Source organism: Hypomesus transpacificus, unplaced genomic scaffold (assembly GCF_021917145.1).
Source record: "Hypomesus transpacificus isolate Combined female unplaced genomic scaffold, fHypTra1 scaffold_124, whole genome shotgun sequence".
Lineage (NCBI taxonomy): Eukaryota > Metazoa > Chordata > Actinopteri > Osmeriformes > Osmeridae > Hypomesus > Hypomesus transpacificus.
In genome coordinates, this window is record NW_025813703.1 from 258,671 (window position 1) to 281,009 (window position 22,339).

General features: G+C 40.0%; 4 protein-coding genes across 6 annotated transcripts; 2 read left to right on the forward strand and 2 right to left on the reverse strand.

The window, feature by feature from the left end:
* The first annotated feature begins 1,118 nt into the window (after positions 1-1,118).
* LOC124488155 (V-type proton ATPase subunit C 1-A) lies at positions 1,119-7,198 on the forward strand. The gene is made up of 13 exons (XM_047050691.1): positions 1,119-1,276; positions 1,949-2,110; positions 2,201-2,268; positions 2,778-2,863; positions 3,425-3,519; positions 3,788-3,879; positions 4,065-4,163; positions 4,361-4,429; positions 4,952-5,044; positions 5,497-5,590; positions 5,730-5,827; positions 6,062-6,185; positions 6,469-7,198. Exons 2-13 carry the CDS (start codon positions 1,979-1,981, stop codon positions 6,562-6,564), a joined length of 1,146 nt encoding a protein of 381 aa, XP_046906647.1. The 5' UTR covers positions 1,119-1,276; positions 1,949-1,978; the 3' UTR covers positions 6,565-7,198.
* A 256-nt stretch (positions 7,199-7,454) lies between these two features.
* On the forward strand, positions 7,455-9,595 carry LOC124488143 (brain and acute leukemia cytoplasmic protein-like). 2 transcript variants are annotated; one of them, XM_047050676.1, is made up of 3 exons: positions 7,455-7,791; positions 8,322-8,446; positions 8,726-9,595. In XM_047050676.1, exons 1-3 carry the CDS (start codon positions 7,599-7,601, stop codon positions 8,852-8,854), a joined length of 447 nt encoding a protein of 148 aa, XP_046906632.1. In that variant the 5' UTR covers positions 7,455-7,598; the 3' UTR covers positions 8,855-9,595. The 2 variants fall into 2 exon arrangements, with proteins under 2 accessions (XP_046906632.1, XP_046906633.1); XM_047050677.1 differs by having other exon boundaries at positions 7,461-7,725; positions 8,726-9,594.
* Positions 9,596-10,026: 431 nt separating this feature from the next.
* sf3b4 (splicing factor 3b, subunit 4) lies at positions 10,027-14,679 on the reverse strand. 2 transcript variants are annotated; one of them, XM_047050631.1, is made up of 6 exons: positions 14,601-14,679; positions 13,658-13,786; positions 12,467-13,009; positions 11,271-11,429; positions 10,805-10,966; positions 10,027-10,344 (listed from the first exon to the last, which is right to left on the reverse strand). In XM_047050631.1, the coding sequence occupies exons 1-6, from the start codon at positions 14,632-14,634 to the stop codon at positions 10,172-10,174; spliced, it is 1,200 nt and encodes a 399-aa protein (XP_046906587.1). In that variant the 5' UTR covers positions 14,635-14,679; the 3' UTR covers positions 10,027-10,171. The 2 variants fall into 2 exon arrangements, with proteins under 2 accessions (XP_046906587.1, XP_046906586.1); XM_047050630.1 differs by having other exon boundaries at positions 11,271-11,444.
* Positions 14,680-15,100: 421 nt separating this feature from the next.
* On the reverse strand, positions 15,101-20,684 carry lix1l (limb and CNS expressed 1 like). Its single transcript, XM_047050618.1, has 6 exons — positions 20,150-20,684; positions 18,866-19,029; positions 18,449-18,589; positions 18,146-18,241; positions 17,575-17,652; positions 15,101-16,897 (listed from the first exon to the last, which is right to left on the reverse strand). Exons 1-6 carry the CDS (start codon positions 20,466-20,468, stop codon positions 16,652-16,654), a joined length of 1,044 nt encoding a protein of 347 aa, XP_046906574.1. The 5' UTR covers positions 20,469-20,684; the 3' UTR covers positions 15,101-16,651.
* Positions 20,685-22,339: the final 1,655 nt, after the last annotated feature.

Here is a 22,339-nt window from a genome sequence, read left to right on the forward strand (position 1 = left end):
CATATATGGGCTTCGATAATTGTGTGTGCTGAATTTGACAGCCTAATGCATCTCTTCATGTATAATTTTCAAATTGGGGCAGATATTGCTATAGCCGAATGCCGGTGAAAGAATTGAGCCCACCTGGGAATTATTATCCATGTTATAACACCCTCAAATCTGAACATTAGTTTCTTTGGAACTTGTCTATTGTTGTTTTTTAGTTTCCTAGAAGCAAACAGTTTCTTGGAAAACTTTTAAGTGTGGGTGCTACTCGTCAATTTCCACTTCTATCAAGGCTACTGATGCAGAATCAAAGACATTTGTATACGTAGACAAACAAAAGTTCAATGTCCAAATGGATTCAGTTATTTTTGGTGGGTTTACTGTAATCCAATGATCCAACAAACAAAAAACTAACTGTAGCTTTCTCTTGCCCTGATGGAAAAAAACTCCCAGCCAGTTGCATGCCCTTATAAGGGCCATACCCTTAAGGGTATACCCTTATTGTCTGAAGGAAGTGTGCCTCTATGGCACCCCCCTAAAAGAAAAACAACTAATACAGTCAACAAAATATAGCTGCAAGCAGCCATGGTGGATTCCTCCTCAAAATTGCACAATATTGTAAAATGAATAAATTAGGGTTAACACCCTGAGGCTGACATTTTGCCCAGATACAATTTCAAATGAATATCAACTACCAAGAGAGCTGAATTTCCTTGTCCAGGTATAACATCAAATGAATGGACAGTGTCCAGAAGGCTAACATTTTGTTGAGATATAGTATCAAATAAATGGCCAGAGTCCAGAAAGCTGACATTTTGTTAAGATAACATTTCAAATGAATATCACTGTCAAGTGCTGACTTTTCTTGGCCAGGTAGGCACATGAAATGAATGGCCAGTGTCCAGAAGGCTGACATTTTGTTTACGGGAACAAATAAGATCTTCAGGCACTTGCTTTATAGAAATGTAAATTATTTTGGACATTTCTTTTCGCTATACGATATTAATAATTGTTATGTCTTTTTTCTAGTTGTGGGGTAAGAAAACTCTGGTCCACACTCCAACATAGGTGGCAGTAATGCACCCTACGATGGTTGCCACCCCACCCGCCACTAAACAAGAAAAAGAAGGAAGACGTAGTCTTGCAATCAGCTGACTGAAAGGGATGCTGTCAAGAAGGACCTCTGAATTAAAACCCTGATATTGTTCTCGCAATGTACAGGTGAAGATATTTTGACAACGTTTACATAAATACATTACGTAGATCAATACTAATTGATCTGAACGTATCGGTAAGTTTGTAAATGCACTATATGATTTTAACGTCGTGACAACCAATGAACATTTTGTTAGTTTAGCTTTTACTTGCATCTTATTGCTAGCCTAGCAAGCTAGATAACCCTGAAGTGTATGACAGTGTTCAACATTAGCCATTAATGGGGTAAGTGATAAAAGAATGGGTAGATTACACATCTAATATTTGTATTCGATGATGACTGTATTTTAGTGGATGCTTTTGGCTTTGATCCATTGGTTTTTGGCTGCATAATCAGTTGACATTCTGATGAGAAAGCGTCTTTATTAAGACCAATGCATTACTAATAGGCAAAACCCTACAGCTCGTGACCACGAACGTTGGGGAAGTGAAGCAGAGTATTTCTAAAGAAGGGTTGGTTATTTGAACTGCTTGCCGAGGACCCGGAATAAAAAAAAAAATAACATGGAAACAGATTATAGGTCAATAGTAGGTTGAAAATGGTGCATTAATTCAAGACGAGACAGTCTAGACCTGTAACAACCTATTTGCCTGTTTATATGAGCCTTTTTTTAAACACAATTTATAGGTGGGCTGAAATGAGCCCTCACAACTGTCAGTAATTCTATACAAATACTGTACCGATACTCCATTGTTTATAGAGTTATGGAGTTCTGTTTCTCTTCTTTACTCCGTGTTTTTCTCTTAGGCCTAGTGGACTGCCATCTTTTCCATAGCCATGGCTGAGTTTTGGTTGATTTCTGCCCCTGGGGAGAAGACTTGCCAGCAGACCTGGGATAAGATAATGGCTGCCACCACACACACCAACAACCTGTCCACCAACAGCAAGTTCAGCATCCCCGATCTAAAGGTGAAACTACTGACTTTTTATTTTTTATGATTATATGTTTTTAGCGTGATGGGAGCTCTTTTTACACATGATTGCTCTCCTTCTGAACAGGTTGGAACGCTAGATGTTTTGGTGGGCCTGTCTGATGAGATGGCAAAGTTGGATTCTTTTGTCGAAAGGTACATTTAAAGTGCAGCTATTAAGCTATTTTTTGTTGTTTCTGTGTGAATTACATATTTTTTCCTCACTAGGGGTGAAAGAGTTGATTTGTGTCTTGTGTGTAGCAGGTCCCCTTCAAAATTCAACTATGATGTAGAACAACAAAAAGTAGTGTCCATAGTACGTAGAATATGACGTAGAATAAATCAAAATAGTATCCATAGTAACACATAGGAAACCAAACAAAAAATGAACCATTTGAATAAACATCTGAGCTTGAATAGTCAGCTGGTGTTTGTGTTTATGTGTGTGTGTGTGTGATGGTTTTGCTAACTCTTGTCTGTGTTCCAAACCAAAATGGACAACGTTTGTAGGTCTTTTTCTCTCCTTTATGAACAAGGAGTTTGTTCACAATCCTTTAGCAATGCTACTACCCCTTTCTTAGAAACACACACAGTCATATTTGTGTCTTGTGTATGCATATCTCCACTCCTTCACTGTTCCTAGTCCTGATTGTTTTGTTCCCCAGTGTGGTAAAAAAGGTTGCCCAGTACATGTCAGATGTGCTGGAGGACAGCAGGGACAAGGTCTTGGAGAACCTGCTGGCTAATGGAGGTCAGAACAACTAACCGACACCACACTCTTAGCACTTCAGACCCAGACGGGAATCTGTACCCTGCAGCAATATGTTTGATCATGACTGTTCTGTCAATATGGACTGTCAATAATCTGTCAATATGGACAATATCCTCAAACTTAACAATGATGAACAACTGCACCTGCGCTGTTTCCCAAATGCAGCACATCCTCTTATCCTACAATGAGTGGATAGACAAGTACGCATTAATTCCCCCTGAAAACAAATTCAAAACAAGACCAATGCTAAGTATGTGATGTAAAACCATGGATCCCGAATCATAATATGAACAATAGTAGGTGGTTACAGGTTTAGGTTCAAGAGCACAGACAAATAACTATATTTGGTCCGGACCTTTCCTACTTCAATGTGTATGACTGGACCATCTAAAATTATATTTGATTACCTATGGACTGTAAAAAGGTGCTTGCAGTGCTTGTTCACACTTACAGTTTATTAATTGAATGAAACTTCAGCAAGACAGCTTCTTTTACATACAGATGTATGTCTTTTTTTGTCTTATGTCTTTCCTTTACCAGTTGATTTGGTGACCTATGTCACCAGGTTCCAATGGGACATGGCCAAGTATCCCATTAAGCAGTCTCTGAAAAACATCTCAGAGATCATCTCCAAGGTACAGTTTGGTGGTAAAGCTGTCTGCTTTCTTGTTAAAGGGATGTCTCTGCTTTGACCTTAACCGAATGGGTGATCAGATTCAGGGTAAACATTGTAATTCAGTGAAAGATTGTCATTAATGTTTAATGAGCCCCCTTCAAAATATGAATTGAATGTGTAATTAGAAGAAAATAAGCAAGTGTGCACTGTGTTTGTTGAAAATAATTACGAATAATAATATTGACACAGTCTACCACCTGTACTATGTGACCCCATCCTTTTTGTAGCAAGTCACTCAGATTGACAATGACCTGAAGGCTAGAGCATCGGCCTACAACAACTTGAAGGGCAACTTACAGAATCTTGAAAGGAAAAATGCGTACGTAATGTTTTTCCTTTTTCTCAATTACATTTGTTTCTCTAACAATTTTTCCAAATTTTTTAACACACCCTCTCTGTTTTGCCCTCTACATATTTCAATCACCATGATGGACAAGTAGCCGAAATGACAGTGTGGATGCGAAATTATGAACAATGATCTTTTAAATATATTTTGTTCACAAGGGGGAGCCTGTTGACAAGAAGTCTGGCAGACATAGTGAAGAAAGAGGATTTCATACTTGACTCAGAATACCTGATTACCATGCTGGTGGTTGTCCCTAAGTGCGTGCATCAGAATTATAACTTTATTCCTTAGTCTCTATTGTACATTTTAAATAGAAAGTATGAAGTTGCTTAGTATATCTTTGAACACATCTTTTCCAATTCCATTCTTCCAAGTATTGATAAGAAGCAAAAAGTTGTAAAACATAATGTGGATGAGCTGATGCTTCCATTTAATATTTTACTTTACTCCCAAGGGCAAGTTATCCTGATTGGCATAAAACATATGAGAGCCTTGCTGAAATGGTGGTGCCACGCTCCACTAAGTAAGTCCTGAGTAGCCTTTAATGTTGAATATTATTATTGTTCTTTTCTTTGAAACTGCTTTGCAACTCAAACATTGCTTCACAGCTTCCCATATAATTACACACTGACGATTCTACTGTGCTGGTGCTCTTTCATTTAGTAAACTCTTGAACTCTTTAAAACAACACATTATGAAAAAATAAAATCGTTGACCTTCTCTCAATCTCTGGCACATGTCCCAGACATTGCAACAAAGCCCCAGGATGGAAACACATTCTAAATGTTATTGTTACTCAGCAACCTGTACTAATAGAATAAAATGAAATGCTCTCAATGGGGGGCGGGAGGGACATCAACTTTGTGTATGGCTTGGAGCTTCAACGTTGTTATAACCTCCCATTGTCTTCCTACCCTCATAGACCTATGTCTTTGACGTGTGACATCTTCTGTACCTTGCTAAGAGTTATACTGTATACTCACCATAACATTTTTCTGAAAGTGACCTATATTGTGACGGTTCTCATGATCTGTCGCTTTCACAGTCTGCTGTTTGAGGATCAAGACAGTGGTCTCTTCAGTGTCACCCTCTTCAGGAAAGCCATTGACGACTTCAGACACAAGGCTAGGGAAATGAAGTATGTTTTTCTGCTCCTGTCTAGGGTTACTTATGGTTTTCTAGGGACTGGACTCTTTAGTTCAGAAAGAAGTTTCACCTCTGGTGGTGAAGGTGGTTGGGATTACTTCTGCATTTGGGTTAAAGAGTTATGCATTTTTTATGAATTCAGTATAGAAAGAGAACATAAAAGGTTTAGTAATATTGTAAAGAGACATTTGGTGTCTCCATTAGGTTTAACAGATAATCAAAACAAGAATGATTGACCTGTGATCAGATGACAGGATGTCATGACAGAAAGAAATTGATACAGCCTACATCAATGTTTTTAAATATCTAGAATTAGTGAGTTGTTGACTAGGTCTGGTTAGCACTTGAAAACCACTTAAATCTATTGTTTGTTTATGTGCTGAATAGAAACATTGGTGTGTTTGGACAAATTAATGAGTCCCTTTTGTCCAATGTCGTGTGCAGGTTTATGGTGCGTGACTTCCAGTATAATGATGAGGAAATGAAGGCAGACAAAGAGGAGATGACCCGCCTTTCAACTGACAAGAAGAAGCAATTTGTATGTCCTCTATGTTACTGTTTTCAGAATTATTTAGCGGATTCTGCTCAAGCGTACCTTAAGACAGTAAGACTATGGTCTTTGTCCACCCCAAAATGGATCAACAGAATATTTTTGGGGGTAATCTGTGTTTTTTCAGGGGCCGCTGGTGCGATGGTTGAAAGTAAACTTCAGCGAAGCATTCATTGCCTGGATACATATCAAAGCCCTGCGGGTGTTTGTGGAGTCTGTCTTGAGGTAAACTCTTCCTTACCGTTCCCCATTCACTTATCCATCATTTCCTGCGTTAGTTGTTCATTGCTAATTCTTGAGTTTTCAATCCATCCATAGTCATTCATTGATCCACCCACCCACCCACTCTTATTGCCGTGTACAGTTTAATATGTCGTACAAATGTCCAACACACACAGTATCTTGCATGCGCTGACAGGATGAGTGACCTTGGGCCCGTCTCTACTCCGTCCTCTGTAGGTATGGTCTGCCTGTGAACTTCCAGGCCATGCTGCTGCAGCCCAACAAGAAGAACATGAAGAAACTGAGGGAGGTGCTGTTTGACCTCTACAAACATCTGGACAGCAGCGCCTCCATCATAGACGTAATGCCACACCAGACTCCGCTCCTTCTCATCACATATTACAGAGATGAATGCAGAACTGGGATGCATTAAATTGCTAGAAATACAGCATTTATTTTCCAACGTGTAGCAGGATATCAAAGGCTTTGCGGCAATGGCATAGCTTTCATAAAGCCTGCAGAATTCACATGGTCTATGTAGATTTTTTGAAATGTTTTCTTCACATTCCCATCATACACAATCCATAAACTTCAAACATGTTTAAAAAGATTGTATATGCCTGCTGACTGCTCTTTTGTTTCAGGCCGCAATGGACATCCCCGGCTTGAACCTGAGCCAGCAGGAGTATTATCCCTATGTTTACTACAAAGTTGACTGCAACCTGTTCGACTTCAAATAGGGACCGTGACACCTTCAGCCCTAATCCTACCCTCAGTTTACTGCAGTATTTTATTGTAATGTGACTTGAGCCAGCATCCAAAAGCTTTATCTATACACCTGCTCTGTTTCTTTGCTTTTTTATTCCAGACCTCTGTCACTTTGACCTTTTTCCCATTTAGCTTTAATCATAAACAAAAGTAGTTTTAAGTTGTACTTTTTTTTGTAAGTATTGTAATTGAATGCCTTCCTGTTTTATACACACAGTGGCAACATTCCTTTTTGAAACAACTTTGTGCAATGGAATGTGCTTTTATTTCTAAGACGCATGTCTCGGGGAAACGAAATTAGTGCAAATATAAATGTATTTATTTATGACTTGTTTGGTAGAAATTATGGTTTAGTTTTTAATGCATCTGTGTTTCTAGCTCCATTTGTGGAATATTTTCGTTTTTTAGACACAGCTGATGTAACAAACCTTTATGTTTCCTAACTTGCAAGCAGAGTGTATTTGGCTCAGCTAGTGAAACTGAAACTGGATAATTTTCTCCAGAAGCAATTTGTTTTGTGAACTGTGTTCCATGTTATGTCATGATTGTCTATTATGTTTCTGAAAAATATGCACAAATATTGTGTATAATAAAATAAATATGTACTCAAAATATATCTGTGTATGCAGCCTAGGGTTCTGATGGTTCTACCTGCTGCAAGGAATAGTATTCGTTTTTGTTTGTTTTTAATTTAGACTGGTACAGGAGTATCAGAAATACCACATATAAATCCCCATAAATGATGGTTATTCTACAGGACAGCAAGACAGACCTAATTGTCGACAATTCGAAAGCACATTTGGTAAATTTTGAATATTACCGGCGTTTGATGACGCAATAACGTTACATAAATCATGTTGACAGACGCTGTGGTACGTGCATTGACCAGGGCACATCACCAGGCTGGGTAGAGGAAACCGACTCTAGATGCTGCGTTGAATTGGATTACAGGCACCTTGTGTCAGTTTAATTGACACCCGCAAACGGTGCTGTGGATGCTATTCTGATGGGTTGTGGTGGAAGTCGGGCGGACACTATAATCGAACCGAGATATCATGAAAGCTGGACCCGAGAAACGGAATCTACGTGGCTTACCAACACCGACATAGAAACCCCTGTCCCCGGAGTCAACAGTAAGAATTGTTGTAGCGCTGAAGAAATGTCTAGTCGAATGGTAGTAGAGAATGCAAAATACGCAGGTTGGTTGGCTGGAGTCTATACAATGTTTTTTTGTATAACAGTCTTTACTTACTCATTGTACTGTGACAGTAGCCTACAATGAGTAGGTTAAGTTTCATAGCCTATTTGATAAGCTGCATATTTATCCACTTATTATAACAGATATTACGCATTTATTCTAATCAATGACAGTAATTAAGTGTGTGAATGGACACATGTTGGGCGAACTACAACATAAAAAATAACTTACAATATCGAAATAAGAAAAATCGATATGACGCTATACAGTTGAGGTATGACAATGAATTTAAATTTGCCAGTTAAGCAATGGTGTCTTTATGTCCCTGGCAATCATGTCAAGGGGGTGTTAGTGTTGCATTATGTTCAACATTTTTGTGATTGTTTTACAGTTTTGTTTTTGTATTAAATTGGCATTGTAATGGTCAGCTCATTACAGATTTACTGTTCCAGATACAAAAACGGACTGTGCTTCAATTCCTAAAATCCACAGTCAACTGTGATTCTCTGTGTGCCTTTTCTTGCCCCACAGGTAAGGGGACGGAGGGCAGTCACAAGGAAAAGAGGATGGTAAATACAGCTACCCAGTGTGGAAAGCTACCCCTCACCAGCACTGGGCCCATCCACCAGAGGAGATCACGCTGCCCCCCCCATGAAGTAGGCCCTGTCACTGCAAACAAGATCAATGATATTGACTAGATTTTTGATAGTTGTTCATCTGTTGTATGTGCAATCCTCACAGCAACTTATACAGGATTGTTGGTGCAAAGGGCTCCTTCATAACAATTGGCTTCCCAGTATTCATCTCATCATCAATATCTCATCTCAGTGTATCTCATCAGTGATATCTCATCGTAGTCTTTGGGTACCACTGTTCGGGTGACTGGTATTGCCTAATGGATGGCCTCATTTTACGTTTCTGTGTCTTTAAAACAGCAAATGAGCACGGACTCGAGAATGAGAGCATCTAACGAAACAAGTGGTGCACCCCCAAAGGACGTCCAGCCTGTGAACGATGGTAGCAGGAAAAATATCACAGCAGCCCAGAGCTGTGATGGAAGGTGAAAACAACGAGGCCCTTTGGAGAAGAATATGACCAACGCCATGAACGGTTTGAAAAAGGATGGGCCAACAAGCTGCTCCTTAGTGTGTGCTTATGACTCCAGATCCACTTCATTACTGCACTCTGCCTTACAGAGATAAATATCAGATATGTCAAATGTCAATTGTCTCTATTCAAGCAGCTCATGGATGCTGTTTGGTGCACTGTGTGTTAATGCATGGACAAACTATGGAAGAAACGTGGTAAGCTTGTACTCTGAATTCATTTTTGTATAAAAATACATAAGCTCAACCTGAAGTGCTGTGCCAGATATCGGTGTCTTGAAGTTTCACATTTGAGGACTAAGACCATTTTTTCAGGGGGCTTTGCAAGGACAAGTTATGAACACGCATGTGCCTATACAGTGTTGGTTAGACACTTAATGTTGGGCTTTGATCTATAGGTTTTTGTTATCAAGCTCAAGTAAAAACAATGTATTTTAGATTTTGAGAAAATAAGTTGTCATTCTCCATTAGTTACTTGTGTTTACATTGTTGCATGTATACGTTGTAACCATCTGCTTCATTTGTTGAAGATATTAAAAAAAAAATTTTTTATCCAATATGTATAATTTCTCATTTTAAAGTATGATGGATGCATAAGGCAGACTTATGTCAACTAAACCCCAATCTAATCCAGGGTAGTATTCTTTATGGAAAGACTTTAGAAAGTACCTATCGATAGTAAATTTTCTTACTGCACTAAAGAAAGCCATTATTGAAGGAACTGCTTGGCCATGTTCTAGATACATGGAAAGGAAGTCTCATTACATGAATACATGAATTACATGAATACATGATACATGAATTTCCAAGAAAAACTGTAGTTAATGTTGTAGTTGAATTATTTGAGTTCCAGTTCATGAAGCCATGATCAGTATTTGTGAAATGTTCTTTTTATTAAACTTGGATACATTCAATGTCATCAGTCCTTTGTGTTAATTCCCTGTCTTGTTTTACTGAACTAGTTTTATGGTAATAAAAGTAACAATCAGAAATAAATTAAACTCAACCCATTCTGACATGGTTGAAAGTGATTTAAGGATTTTAATAAAAAGTTTGAAGTTATGTAGCTATTGTACTTCGAAATATATATCTACACAGATATGTAGACCAAAGAAGTATGACGTCACCAGTTTATATGTATTAAAATGTTTATTTCTCACTGGGTGGAGATATGTACAAAGACAAAATATTGATAAAAAAAAAACATTTTGTTCACCTATTGTAATCTGTAGAAAAACAAAAAGCGAATCTCCTCTCTTTTGAATCATCTGCAGTCTATGGAGGCATGGGCCCTCTCATTGGACCCCGAGGTAAAGACCCTGGGGGCCTTGGCGGCATCGGAGGCCCTCTCTGGTAGCTGAAGGGAGGTGGACGTGGGGGTCCACCACCGTAACCTGGTGGAGGCATTGGAGGAGGGGGTCCTCTCATACCCGGATGCATGGGGTGACCTGGAAGGTGGATGGGGGGGATTAAATAAATAGAAATGTAAATAGAAGACTCATTTGGGCCCCATAAGGGTGGCAAACAAGCTCTTGGATGGCCATTGCCATCTGGAAATAGCCAGGTCAGTCAAGTAAGTTCTATCTGACAATGTATCCAAGCCATTTTAGTAAATAACCAAATGGCTTTGTCATTTCACCCATCTCTCCTATACTGCAGGGGCCATGGTTATAAGTGTCTTGTTACAATTAAATTAAAAGGAGACACACAATACTAATGGTTCCAGGTCACAGTCAGCCATAACCAAATGCTCTGTCTGTTATTCATGTCATCAAATGTACTTTAGTTCCTTAGTGTGCTGCATAAGTTAGACATCAGACTCATAAACAACTTCAGACTAACTCTAGTCAAGAGACTTGTGAATATGGGAAGTCACTACTGGGTGTCATATCTAAATTTGACACTTACCCATCGGATGACCAAATGGGCCTCTTGGTGGCATGCCCATGTGTGGGTGTGGGGGCATGCCAGGGGGTGGTGGTGCCCTGTGCTGATTGGATCCCGGGGGTCCAGGCGGTGGAGGCACCATACCTGGGGGTCCATGGGGGTGCATTGACATCTGGGGCATTCCTGAGGAAGATAGAAATATACAATTTGAGTGTGATGGAAAGCATCAGTATCAATTCATTTTTTTCTATATACATTTTTTATAGTCTGCCTTTATAAAATAAAACAAATAGCTAACTAATTACTTAGTCACTCAAACTGCAGTAAGTTAAAAGACACTATAGTCCATCAGTGCTTTGTTAAAGTCTGTATGCAACAGTTCTTAAACTTACAGTTAAAAAACGCAACAACCGAGGGAACAAATGATCTCAGGTATCTATTTGGGATGTTCCTGTGTGAGTAACAACTACAGTAATAGCAGTTTTACCTGGAGGATGCATGCCTGCTGGTGGGAATGGAGGTGGTCCTGGTGGGGGACCGCCACTGCCCCCTTGTGGTCCTGGCGTCCCTGGAGCAGGAGGCATGGGCATGCCAGGGGGCATCCCAGGGGGGATGGATCCAGGAGGGGGGACAGGAGGGAAGGCACCTGGGGGAGGCATGCCTGTGATGGGACATCAAATGTCATCATATTTCAAACACGATCCACGATCAAAGTAAATATAATCATCTTGTATGTACACACAGAAAAACTTGCATACTTTAAATGTGTATTTGCCATAAAATATACAGATCAGTGACAAACTAAACAACCTGAATAAATGTGTCGAAAATATTTCATACAGGTGTACTGTATCATACAATTGATTCCATCATGCTGTGAAATCTATGGTAGGGCTCATTGAAGTATTTATGCCGGCTTGTGGGGGACTAACACCGTATCAAGACACTTAAGTTTCATACACAGGCAGGTGACAGTTTAAGAAAATGTAAACCAGAAGACAAAGCTATTACGGCAGTGCCAAAAATGATGCTGGAGGTCAACACAGGATGTATGGGAGTTAATAAGGCTTGAAGAGTCATTGGTCTATTTCTAACTAGTCAAGGGGTGGCCAACCCTGGTCCTCCAGAGCCGCAGTCCTGCATGTTTTAGATCAGTGGTTCCCAACCCTGGTCCTCAAGTACCCCCTGTCCTGCCTGTTTTAAATGTTTCCCTGCTCCAGCACACCTGATTCAAATGAATGGTAGTTAACAAGCTTCTGCATAACTAGATAACAACCCATTCATTTGAATCAGGTGTTTTGGAGCAGGGAAACATTTAAAACAGGCAGGACAGGGGGTACTTGAGGACCAGGGTTGGGAACCACTGATCTAGACATTCGGGTTGGAATTATTTTTACACTTAATGCCTTGGGCTGGCTTGGGCTGGCAAAGACAAAATCCCATGTCTTTGCCCGCCCAAGACGTGCACTTGTCATCATTATGTGTAATATATAATCATTTCAACCTGAATGTCTAGAATGTTAATTGGACAAAACATGTGTACAGCTTGCATGAAAGTGAATTTAGGTTCAACAACAATATAATACGGGACATGTAATACATTAAAACTTAAACCCATCAACATGAATTGCATCTCTTTCAGCCTTTCTCTGTTACCAGATGGTGATTTGAATGGATTCCTACCAGGCATGGGCATCCCTGTACCCAGGGTGGTGAGGACAGGTGTCGGGGCAGAGGGCGGCGGGGGTGCGTCCGCGAACAGCTGATGTGGCCGATCAGCCTGAGAGAGCGGGTTCTGGGCAGCAAGCAGGCGCTCTGCAGCGGATCCGTGACGCTCTCCCTTAGAGTCCTTCTTGAAAGCGTAGGAAACTGTAATAGGCCTGTTGCATAGATACTGGCCATTCATGGCCTCGATAGCGGCATCAGAGGCATCAAAGCTGGCAAAGTTGATGAAGGCGTAACCCTTTGAGTTTCCCGTGTCTGGGTCACGCATGATCTTGGGCGTCTGAAGGATAACTCCAAAGGCGCTGAATGTGTCGTAAAGGAGCTTCTCATCGATTTCAGGATCGAGGTTGCCAATGAAGATGTTTGCACCCACATCCAGGTTTTTATTGTGTGCAGAAGCCTTGTTTACCCGGATGGGCTTGCCGTAGAGCTTTATCATGTTCATAATCTTGATAGCATAGTCTGCATCTTCTTCACTGAGGAACTCGACAAACCCATAACCTGGGGAGTGACAGAATAACATGCTGAACTCCAATCCAATTACTCAACAGTTATGGTCTTTAAATATTTAATAAAAAAAAAACGTATTGACACATACTTGCAAAAACTAAGTAAATACAGCCTTGGATGTGCCTGCTCTAAAGCTCACCAACAATTTGGGGCATCCAGGTTGTAAATGGAAAAACAACTGATATAATCCCAAAATAAGCGCAGCTAGTTCAGGCAGGGCAATCGGGCAGCGTGCGTCAGTCATCGGGGACGTAAGGTGTCTTACTCCACCTTCCTTCCTCCGCCCACTAACCAACTTTGGTTACTGGCTCCAAAAATACTTTATTTATATTTTCCCAAACCAATCCATTTTTAGCTTCCCCAACAACTTACAAGAGTTATCTTGCTACGGCATAAGACACTGCTTCATGAGGCTCTAGCTCTATGAAACAGAAGCAGGTCTGAAAATCATTTTGAGAGTCTAAAAACTTCCTCCCTGTTCTCTCATTTCCATTGCACAAACAAGCTTTAGGTATCTGATAGGATTGTTTGGGAAAGCAAGAATCTTTTTTCTACCTGGAATAGCCGAATGGTTGGCTTTGGGGACGGAATAATCCAACTAACAAATACATTAGCAAATATGTGCCTTTTCTAACTCACCCTGGTGTTGTCCAGTGACTCTGTCTTTCGGCATGTGTGTGTTTACGACTGGCCCGGCCTGTAGGAAGAGCTCCCAGAGAAGTGGCTCAGACACTTTCTCATCCAGACCACCCACATACACGGTGGCATCTGTAAACAAAATAGATTAATAGGTTAATAGGTTACAGGGAGTCAGGTGGCTGAACGGTGAGGGAATCGGGCTAGTAATCTTTAGGTTGCCAGATCGATTCCCGGCTGTACGAAATGACGTTGTGTACTTGGGGAAAGGCACTTCACCCTACTTGCCTCAGGGGGAATGTCCCTGTACTTACTGTAAGTCGCTCTGGATAAGAGCGTCTGCTAAATGACTAAATGTAAATGTTAATAACATGTACATCTGCTTTATTCAATACAACATTCATAATTTATGAATAAGAAATCTCGAAAACGGCAGAGTCCTACTATCGATTTACAATGAAGACTTTCTTTATATTTTCTCCGGGAACCCATTCATAGCTAGCTACCTTAACTACTGCGCTAGCAGCGGTCTACCTGTGGCCATCACAAACGTAACATCAGTGGTAGCAAAGAGTATAGAAGGACAAGAGGCGACACTGATGCTTTTTTGGCAACAGTCACTAGCTTCGGCAGCGCGCCGCCATTGTGAAATGAAAATTCCAACTGGAGTTACTGGACAACAGCACAGATAATCAATATAAGTTATTTGGTGCTAGCTACACGTTAAAAACAGCTAGCAACCAACAGCTAGTGGTAGCCACCTCGTTAACCTAGCCTAGCCTAGCTGTATGCTGCTTTGTCCGACGAATTGGAGACGTCAGGTCAGTTGCACGAAAGGAGACCTCTAACTTAGATGTGTCACCGCTGCAATTTAATGTAAACATGCATTGACTAACTATACATTTAACTGGAGTTACATGTCAAATTATTATTAATTATAGACTACCTTGATTCCGCTCCGAAATTGGCCCCGCCGCCATGTTTAACGTCGCGTGTTAGGCTATTCCGTATTATTTTCCTTCTTCTATGGTGTTTATTGAGGACTGGCAAGTACCGTTATTGCTTCATTACCGCCACCTACTGCGCTGGAAAGTAAGCCAGAGACAGGGAGACGGACCCCTTCGTTAATGAGATTGGCACTAACTAATGATAAACCACTGACTGTATTTCTATGCATGTATATATCCATCTGATTTAAACATTACAAAACACACCACTTGATCTAGAATAGATCACATTGCACCCTTCTTTATATCTTATTTTATTTGTATTGTAGGCCTATATAACTTTTTTTGACATTGTGTAGTAGTGGTTCAAATGATTTAGATACTGTTTATTACATTAAAACTCTTATGTTTACCATATGCACCTTCTTGCCATAGTAAATTCATGTTTGTGCAATCTTACTTGGCGAATTAAGTTGATTCTGAGACGCAATCATTAAAATCAAATTTAAAATTGTTTCAGAACATTTTTATTAACTGTATATAAATTCAGGTACAAATTGTTGAAAACAGTAATAAAAACATGCCACTCTGTATAAAATAAGTAGATAAACAATTTCAAATTCATGCTCAGTTAAAAAGTTAAAAGTCATAAAGAAGTGTTTTTTTGTTTGTTTACAAAAAAAATGAAGGCTTTTTTTAAGCAAGGTAACTTGGATATGTCCTCCAAGTTATGAAACAATCTACTTACAACAGATGATAAATGGTGCTATTTTGGACTGGAAAACTATATAAACAGACTGTATTACTACATTGGAACTAACGATAAACTCAAAATAGCCTGTATTCTTATCATGGTTATCACACTGACAGAAAATAGCAAACACTTAATGGAATGAAAGACAATTATATGGCTTCAATAAAATGTATTGAGTTGTGGCTATTGTCTGTAAAATAAGCATATAATTATTCCTTCGTAAAAACATATTTAAATTTAACATTTTCATGTATCACTTTGGTAGTTCCAAACCAATTATATGGTGTCTTCAAGATTGTAATTTTTGAGCAATGTTTTGCACTTTTGCGTGTAGAAGTGTAGAAGGATGCAGAGTTTTATGACAGTAGGCTTACGAAATAAATCTGATTAGTTTCAGTAAGTATTTTCCCCCTTGCAAGTGGAAAGTATGGTTAATGAAAACATTGTGTCCAAAACATCTTAAATTGTTCACTTTTCTCACCATTACACTACAACAGCATCAGTCTGTCAGGGCATTGTAGCAATACTAAGACATATAAAGGTTCAGGTACATTTGTAATGCTATATAACTAACTATATATATATATATACTGTATTCTGTAATTTGATACTGGGCTTCAAAAACGTGATATATCCCTTTGGTGATGGCTTCAATTAATGCTCAACTTTGTTGATGATCAAATAATGTTTCAAACTACTTTGATTAAATACATTTGACTAACTTGTCCGACCTTCCAGACACCATAGAAAAGGTCTCTGATGTATTCATAGGGAAAATTCTTGCACAAGATGTAATATCAAAAAGAAGGGAAGATTCCCACCAATATTACCATTGGTCCATACATTTGAAAGGTCAAGCAACTGTCCTGGCCAATTTCATAGCATGTTTTCATCAAATCTAGCCAAATGACTGAATGACTGCATTGTCCAGCTATGCATAAAATATGTTCAGAATGGCAGTACGGAGAAATGAGGATTGGTTGTTAACAGTCTCAGGCTTGCTCATTATGCATGAGCATGAATTGAAAAAATAATGGATTAAGCTGCTATGCAGACACATTAACAACATGTGTTTGGCAGCACACTGATATTTCTGATACATTCATCAGTAAAGGCAAAATATGGGAATAGAAAATACGCAACAACAAATCTAAACTCCCTTTCCATTCTTCCCATTTGTTTCTGTTTGGGTGTACTTGTTTTGTGGTATAATGATGGAAGCAATGGTAATCTTGCCTAAGTAATGATTGAATTGATTGAATGATGTAAATAACTGCTTTAGCATCTGGCTTTAACTTAGCAGTTTAAGGGTAGTGTGGCAGTGCCAAGTTGACCCACTGCTAGCATAAGGATGTCTTTCTTCTCCTTATGGAAACGCAATTCTCGGCCTGCCAGTCTGGCCTCTTCTAGTTCTTGTTCTGTAGAAGCCAGCTCCTGGGCAATGGTGCCAGCCACTCCCTGCTCCCGATTCACCCAATCCGCAGCCATTTGGGTGCGCATGTCATCGTCCAGTGCCCGGTGGGAATAGTGAGCCAGCACTTCCTGTAAACAGAAAAAAAACAACAACAAAAAACAAAGATTTGTAAAGACAGTTTGTATAGATTGATAAAACACAAAATATGTTTTTATATAATACCACAATTTGAGGTTTAAGAAATAGCAATCTATTCACTATTTTATCTTGAATTTTGATGGTCTACAGAATATTTGTAAGACATATTACAAGCATTTTTACAAATGCTTTGTAGGACCTTACAATGACTTTTGGTTTTGTTCAAGGCCTTCAGTTTGGTTTGAACATTGGTAGGGACATTTTTTCCAATAATTAATTTTTATAGTGTGGCCATATTACTTAGAAACATTATACTGCATCCTCATGTGTTATTTGTGTTTAATTGTGTAATTGCGGTTGGTAGATCTGTGACTAGATTTTTACACCAAAAGGTTATTAGGTTAGTTTGTATCTACAGTAGAAGGAATAAGTCTAAGGGAAACAGTTTATTACTGGAAATACAGTAAAATTGCAAGGCCAGTAAATAAAACAGATGATGTTGCAGCCCCTATTTTTTGCAAGGTTAGGGTTACGGTAACCCTTTCTACACCTCGCCGTGCACTTCTACTTTATAACGAATATATATTGTGTATAAACAGTAAATCGATTTAACAAAATCCCACAAAGCCTGTCAACTGAAAGAGTTCTTTGTCAAGCTAGGTCTTACCTGACGGGAACATTGTCTCTCTCTCATTGCCTTCAGGCTTCCATTCCAATGAAGCAACTGGAAAACTGTCATCAGTTCCTGGAACAAAGATACAGCATAGCATACTCCAGTAACATTTTTAACAAACTGTTTGATGAGTAGAAATTAATTATAACAGCCTTATAATTCAGGATAGAAAATCACACTGCATTTGAGTGAAGCTCCAAACTTACAACTCCCATCTATTATGTTTTTATGAATGATGAATGGAAGCCCCTTGCCAGTATATAGGTTATAGGAATATTCAGCTTGAATGACAGCTATTGCCATTTAAATTGAAAATACATTTAGAAATATTTTGTCTGCGAAACAGTTGTGTTAGACTTATTCTAGGGTTTTCTAGAGCAATAATAATAGTTTATCATTGGGGAACAGATATATTTATTGTAGTAAAGTAAAACCTCAGTTTGACCTGTACTTTCAGCATGAATTATTGTACCAAACCCCTTCTGCTCGGAAACTTCCTGTTTGCTTGATGGACCTAATTTGTTCAAGACTGAGGAGGGTTTTAAAATATTTAAATCGTATTTACCTGAAACTCAAGCATGGACTTTCCTTTGTTGGACTCGAGCATGAAGCGAAATGCCCCAATTCCTGTGTTGGGGTTGTCTGCCTCTTCTCTGTTTCCCTGGTAACATATATATGGTATATGAACCTATACACTGAATAATCAGTTCCTTAAGATAACACACTTAAAATCCCCACTGTCGAATGCACTTTGCACTTTGCAACTGCATTAGAAAAGATTGGGAGAAATTCATTATTTCATTCTGTAATACCAGCTAGTTAAGGATGCTTATGATATTACTCAATTGTATTTCAGGAAATGACTCACATTGAAAGAAGCCAGTGCCTCACAAACACTTTTTTCAATGAACTCGTCTGTTATCCTTCGAGAGGGATGCTCATTGAAAACAGAGTTCATCAGAGCAATCTTGGCAGCGCTGCGTCTTGCCTCGGCCTTGGTTGGACATAACTGTCAAGAATTAAAACATTCAGTTACTTGTCAACACATATGAAACAGTACCTATGTACATTTGCACCTATGAGACTATGGAGATTTCCATTAGAGCAGCTTGTATACAACGTTATTGTGTTATGTGGACATGTGATGGCAGCGCAGATTAGGCAACTTTTCATTGGAACGCTTTGGCTACATGAAGTCTTTTAAGAACTCAAGCTATGCCAATCTCAAATGTTTTACATTCCCGAACGCAGCCAACATTACAAAGCCTGTTAACAGCAATCTCACCTGGAAGCTTCCAAAGCAACTTCCTCCGGGTAGACTAACATAACAGACATAAGGGGGGTTGTTCGACGGCGTCATCTCGTAGACTACCAGCGCTCCATTCCTGAGGTCAGCCCCTCTCGACTGTTTCATTTGCCAAAATTCTTGCAGGGCTTCCACCACGTTAACTGAAAGGGATATATTTTATTAGATGCACATTTTTCGATGTTTTACCTTTCTTTACATGTATCTTATGTACTGAAAACTACTGTTCTTTAGTAGGCTATGCCTACGTTAGGATACTGCACAAAATATTCCGGGTTTTGCCCTTATTCCGAAAAAGACAACTGTATTCCTCAGGCGCATAGGTTTGTTGTCAAATGTGGGTGGGACAGCTTTTGTTTAATATTATTTTCTTAATAAACAAGAGGCCAAGTCATTATAGGCCAAGTCCCACCCATGTAGACTTGGCCTATAATGAAACCCCTGACTGTCCTACTCATCTGTTTACATGTGTTACGAAAATGTTCCACTAATAATCCCAGCCGTGCTTACTCCAATTAAGCCTAAATAGCCGTTGGTTTGTAGCCTATGCACATAGCTGACCTTAACAGACAAGAAAGCTTGTCTCGCAAACTCCGGGAAACCCCCCAATTGAGATACAGATGACCAATAAGATGTAGGCTATGTAAGAAATGCTCCTAAAACCCGAATCATTTCGGCATATTCACGTCTTCATCGAACATTTTCGGATTATGGTCTATTTCAGAATATCCTATCTTTGAAGTTTAGACTGGCCTATGGGACCCCTTAACATTGTGAATGTTGTCATGTTTGGAATAATACGAAACATTTTCGTGTAGGCTTCATGTAAACGTGAATCCATCATTAATAGGCAACCTGTAGACTAATTTTCTGTCGAAAGATGGCAAACATAAATATAGGTTTAAAGAGATAAGGGCTAATAATTTAGAAATGTGAGAGATTGTTGCTAAAGTGCTCTATGTCAATGCATTTGGAAACTAGCCTATAACATGCGACTAGCTACTCCGTCACACATTTAATTTTCATTCCAATTAGCCTACTGTCCTACATTTTATTGATCTAGGCCTATCAGACGCATTTATCCACAGCGTGCACAAATCCAATAAAGTAGACTAGTCTACAGAAGATAATTGGCTGAAGTCAGTTTTAACAGTTATACGGTGGTTAGTGCCACGGGGCTGTCTGCCTTTTTGCGCAGTGCAATAATAGCAACAATAACACAAAATTCAACCAAACAAACGTCACTTATTTTGTCTGGGTTACCTCTGCCATAGCCCTGGGTATGCTTCGCAAAACTTCGAACCACAGCCTCCACTGCCTCCTTCAACACTGTAGGGTTCCCTGGATTGCATAGCCCGAAACCAGACACTCCGGCTCCAAGTCCCGCACCAATAGTTCCATGGAAGCTGTGTAGTTGAAGAGGTGGTGGTGGGCCGGAGGAAGCATACATTGAGGCCGGAGACGGCAGTAGAGGTACTGGTTGTATTGTTACCCCTGGTCGGAGAGAAGAACGCATAGTCCCAGTTGATCCAACCCCAAATCCTATCCCTGGTTGAAGTCGCTGAGGACGGATAGATTCCATTGTTCCCCTCTAAATAATCAATCCAAAAAACGATAGAAACCAATCGGTCGGCTATGATAAAAAGGAGTTCTAAGCAAAATAAGCGAAGCTTGATTTGTTAGACCATTGTCCAATGTACAGAATAGCTTGAGATTCTGGTTTAAAAGAAGGAACAATAGGATGATAGCTTTTGACGAGGCCTCCACATACCCCGTTATGGCGTAGAAATCTGAGAAGGGGTTGGTACACAATATAAACGCTAGAGGGCGCACTTCATTGTGCTGCTTTCAAAAATCAGGTAAAAAAATATTCAGCAAAATTAAAAAATTATAGGTCACACAACAGCTTAATTTAAATTAGCCTAATTAACCCATGTTTAGCCTACCTGTCTCCACCATAAGTAGCCTGCCACCATTGTGTAACTTAAATAGATTGCACTCTCCTTTTTCATCAGCAATATTTGAACGCCTTTCATTATAGCTCTACCTTTAATTTAAGTAGGCCACTTGCTATTAAGTAACCTATCCCACAGCTTTGCAGGGAACAGCTTTTAGAGCCTTGATTATTGTGCAACACAGTAACGAAAACAAAGCTGATTCCATCAGAGCCTTTGAATATTTGGTGTTTGGGGTAGTGCTTTGTAAATAATAATAATAATAGTGCAGTGGCACCCCTAGTGTAACGTCAGCCCCCCAGACCCCCACTAGCGTGACAGCAGGCCCAAATTTACCAAACTTGCAAATACAAAAAAAAAACATTGACCATCTTTATTTTTAACAATGGGCTACTACTGCATGGAATGTATATCTATTTTTATAATAAATAGAATTACATGAATTTCCGCCATAGGGGATTTTAAAAATATATTTTAGGGCAATTCTGCTGGAAAAGGCTTTCCCTAGGCTTTGACATGGAGAACTCATAGATATTTTTTTAAGTACACCAAGCATCAAATTTGTTGATTAAGATGGCGTATAGTTTCTATGGTAGGTTAAGTCCTCAGTGGCACATTGAAGCTCACAAAACTGAGGTATGGTCAGCGCCATGTTGAATTTCCGGCTCGTCTCTCACTGTCTCTCACTCGTCTCTCACTCGTCTCTCACTCGACTCACTGTGCTCCTGGCTTAATGTTAAGCCTGTATATTCCATCTCTGATGTAGGCAATTCATTACCACAGAGGTCGCCCTGACCTCTTTTGAGCGCCTGGTGCTGGCACACCTTAAATCCATCAAAGACCCTCTACGGGACCCCCTGCAGTTTGCCTACAGAGCCAACAGGTCTATGGCCGACGCAGTTAACATGGCCCTCCACTTCACCATACAGCACCTGGACTCCCCAGCATCTTACACCAGGATCCTTTTGGTGGACTTTAGCTTTGCCTTCTATACCATCATCCCCGCCCTGCTTCAGGACAAGCTCTCCTAGCTGAACGTGCCTGATTCCACCTGCAGGTGGATCACAGACTTCCTGTCTGAGAGGAAGCAGTGTGTTAAGCTGGGAATACAAGTCTCTGACTCCCAGTCCATCAGCACCGGATCTCCTCAGGGCTGCGTCCTTTCCCCTCTGCCCTTCTCCCTGTACACCAACAGCTGCACCTCCAGTCATCCGTCTGTCAAACTTCTGAAGTTTGCAGACGACACCACCTTCATTGGGCTCATCTCTGACGGGGACGAGTCTGATTACAGGTGGGAAGCTGACAAACTGGTGACCTGGTGTAGCCGGAACCACTTAGAGCTCAATGTTCTTGAGACAGTGGAGATGGTTGTGGACTCCAGGAAGAATACAGCCCCACTTTCCCCATAACCCTGTGCGACTCCCCAGTCAACACTGTGGAGTCCTTCCGCTTCCTGGGTACCATCCTCTCCCAGGACCTCAAGTGGGAACTGAACATC

What these genes read in the sequence shown, in the direction of transcription:
- LOC124488155 (XM_047050691.1), top strand. Translation starts at nt 1,979, where the DNA reads ATGGCTGAGTTTTGGTTGATTTCTGCCCCTGGGGAGAAGACTTGCCAG. An exon ending in GAACCTGCTGGCTAATGGAG is followed by an intron (nt 2,864 to 3,424) that starts GTCAGAACAACT and finishes TTCCTTTACCAG; the next exon opens with TTGATTTGGTGACCTATGTC. An exon ending in GCAGCGCCTCCATCATAGAC is followed by an intron (nt 6,186 to 6,468) that starts GTAATGCCACAC and finishes CTTTTGTTTCAG; the next exon opens with GCCGCAATGGACATCCCCGG.
- sf3b4 (XM_047050630.1), bottom strand. Translation starts at nt 14,634, where the DNA reads ATGGCGGCGGGGCCAATTTCGGAGCGGAATCAAG. An exon ending in AGTCACTGGACAACACCAGG is followed by an intron (nt 13,010 to 13,657) that starts GTGAGTTAGAAA and finishes GTCACTCCCCAG; the next exon opens with GTTATGGGTTTGTCGAGTTC. An exon ending in CCCATTTGGTCATCCGATGG is followed by an intron (nt 10,345 to 10,804) that starts GTAAGTGTCAAA and finishes TCCACCTTCCAG; the next exon opens with GTCACCCCATGCATCCGGGT.
- lix1l (XM_047050618.1), bottom strand. Translation starts at nt 20,468, where the DNA reads ATGGAATCTATCCGTCCTCAGCGACTTCAACCAGGGATAGGATTTGGG. An exon ending in AGGCACTGGCTTCTTTCAAT is followed by an intron (nt 18,242 to 18,448) that starts GTGAGTCATTTC and finishes ATATGTTACCAG; the next exon opens with GGAAACAGAGAAGAGGCAGA. An exon ending in AGAGACAATGTTCCCGTCAG is followed by an intron (nt 16,898 to 17,574) that starts GTAAGACCTAGC and finishes TTCTGTTTACAG; the next exon opens with GAAGTGCTGGCTCACTATTC.
- LOC124488143 (XM_047050676.1), top strand. Translation starts at nt 7,599, where the DNA reads ATGGGTTGTGGTGGAAGTCGGGCGGACACTATAATCGAACCGAGATAT. An exon ending in AGAGAATGCAAAATACGCAG is followed by an intron (nt 7,792 to 8,321) that starts GTTGGTTGGCTG and finishes CTTGCCCCACAG; the next exon opens with GTAAGGGGACGGAGGGCAGT. An exon ending in CACGCTGCCCCCCCCATGAA is followed by an intron (nt 8,447 to 8,725) that starts GTAGGCCCTGTC and finishes TCTTTAAAACAG; the next exon opens with CAAATGAGCACGGACTCGAG.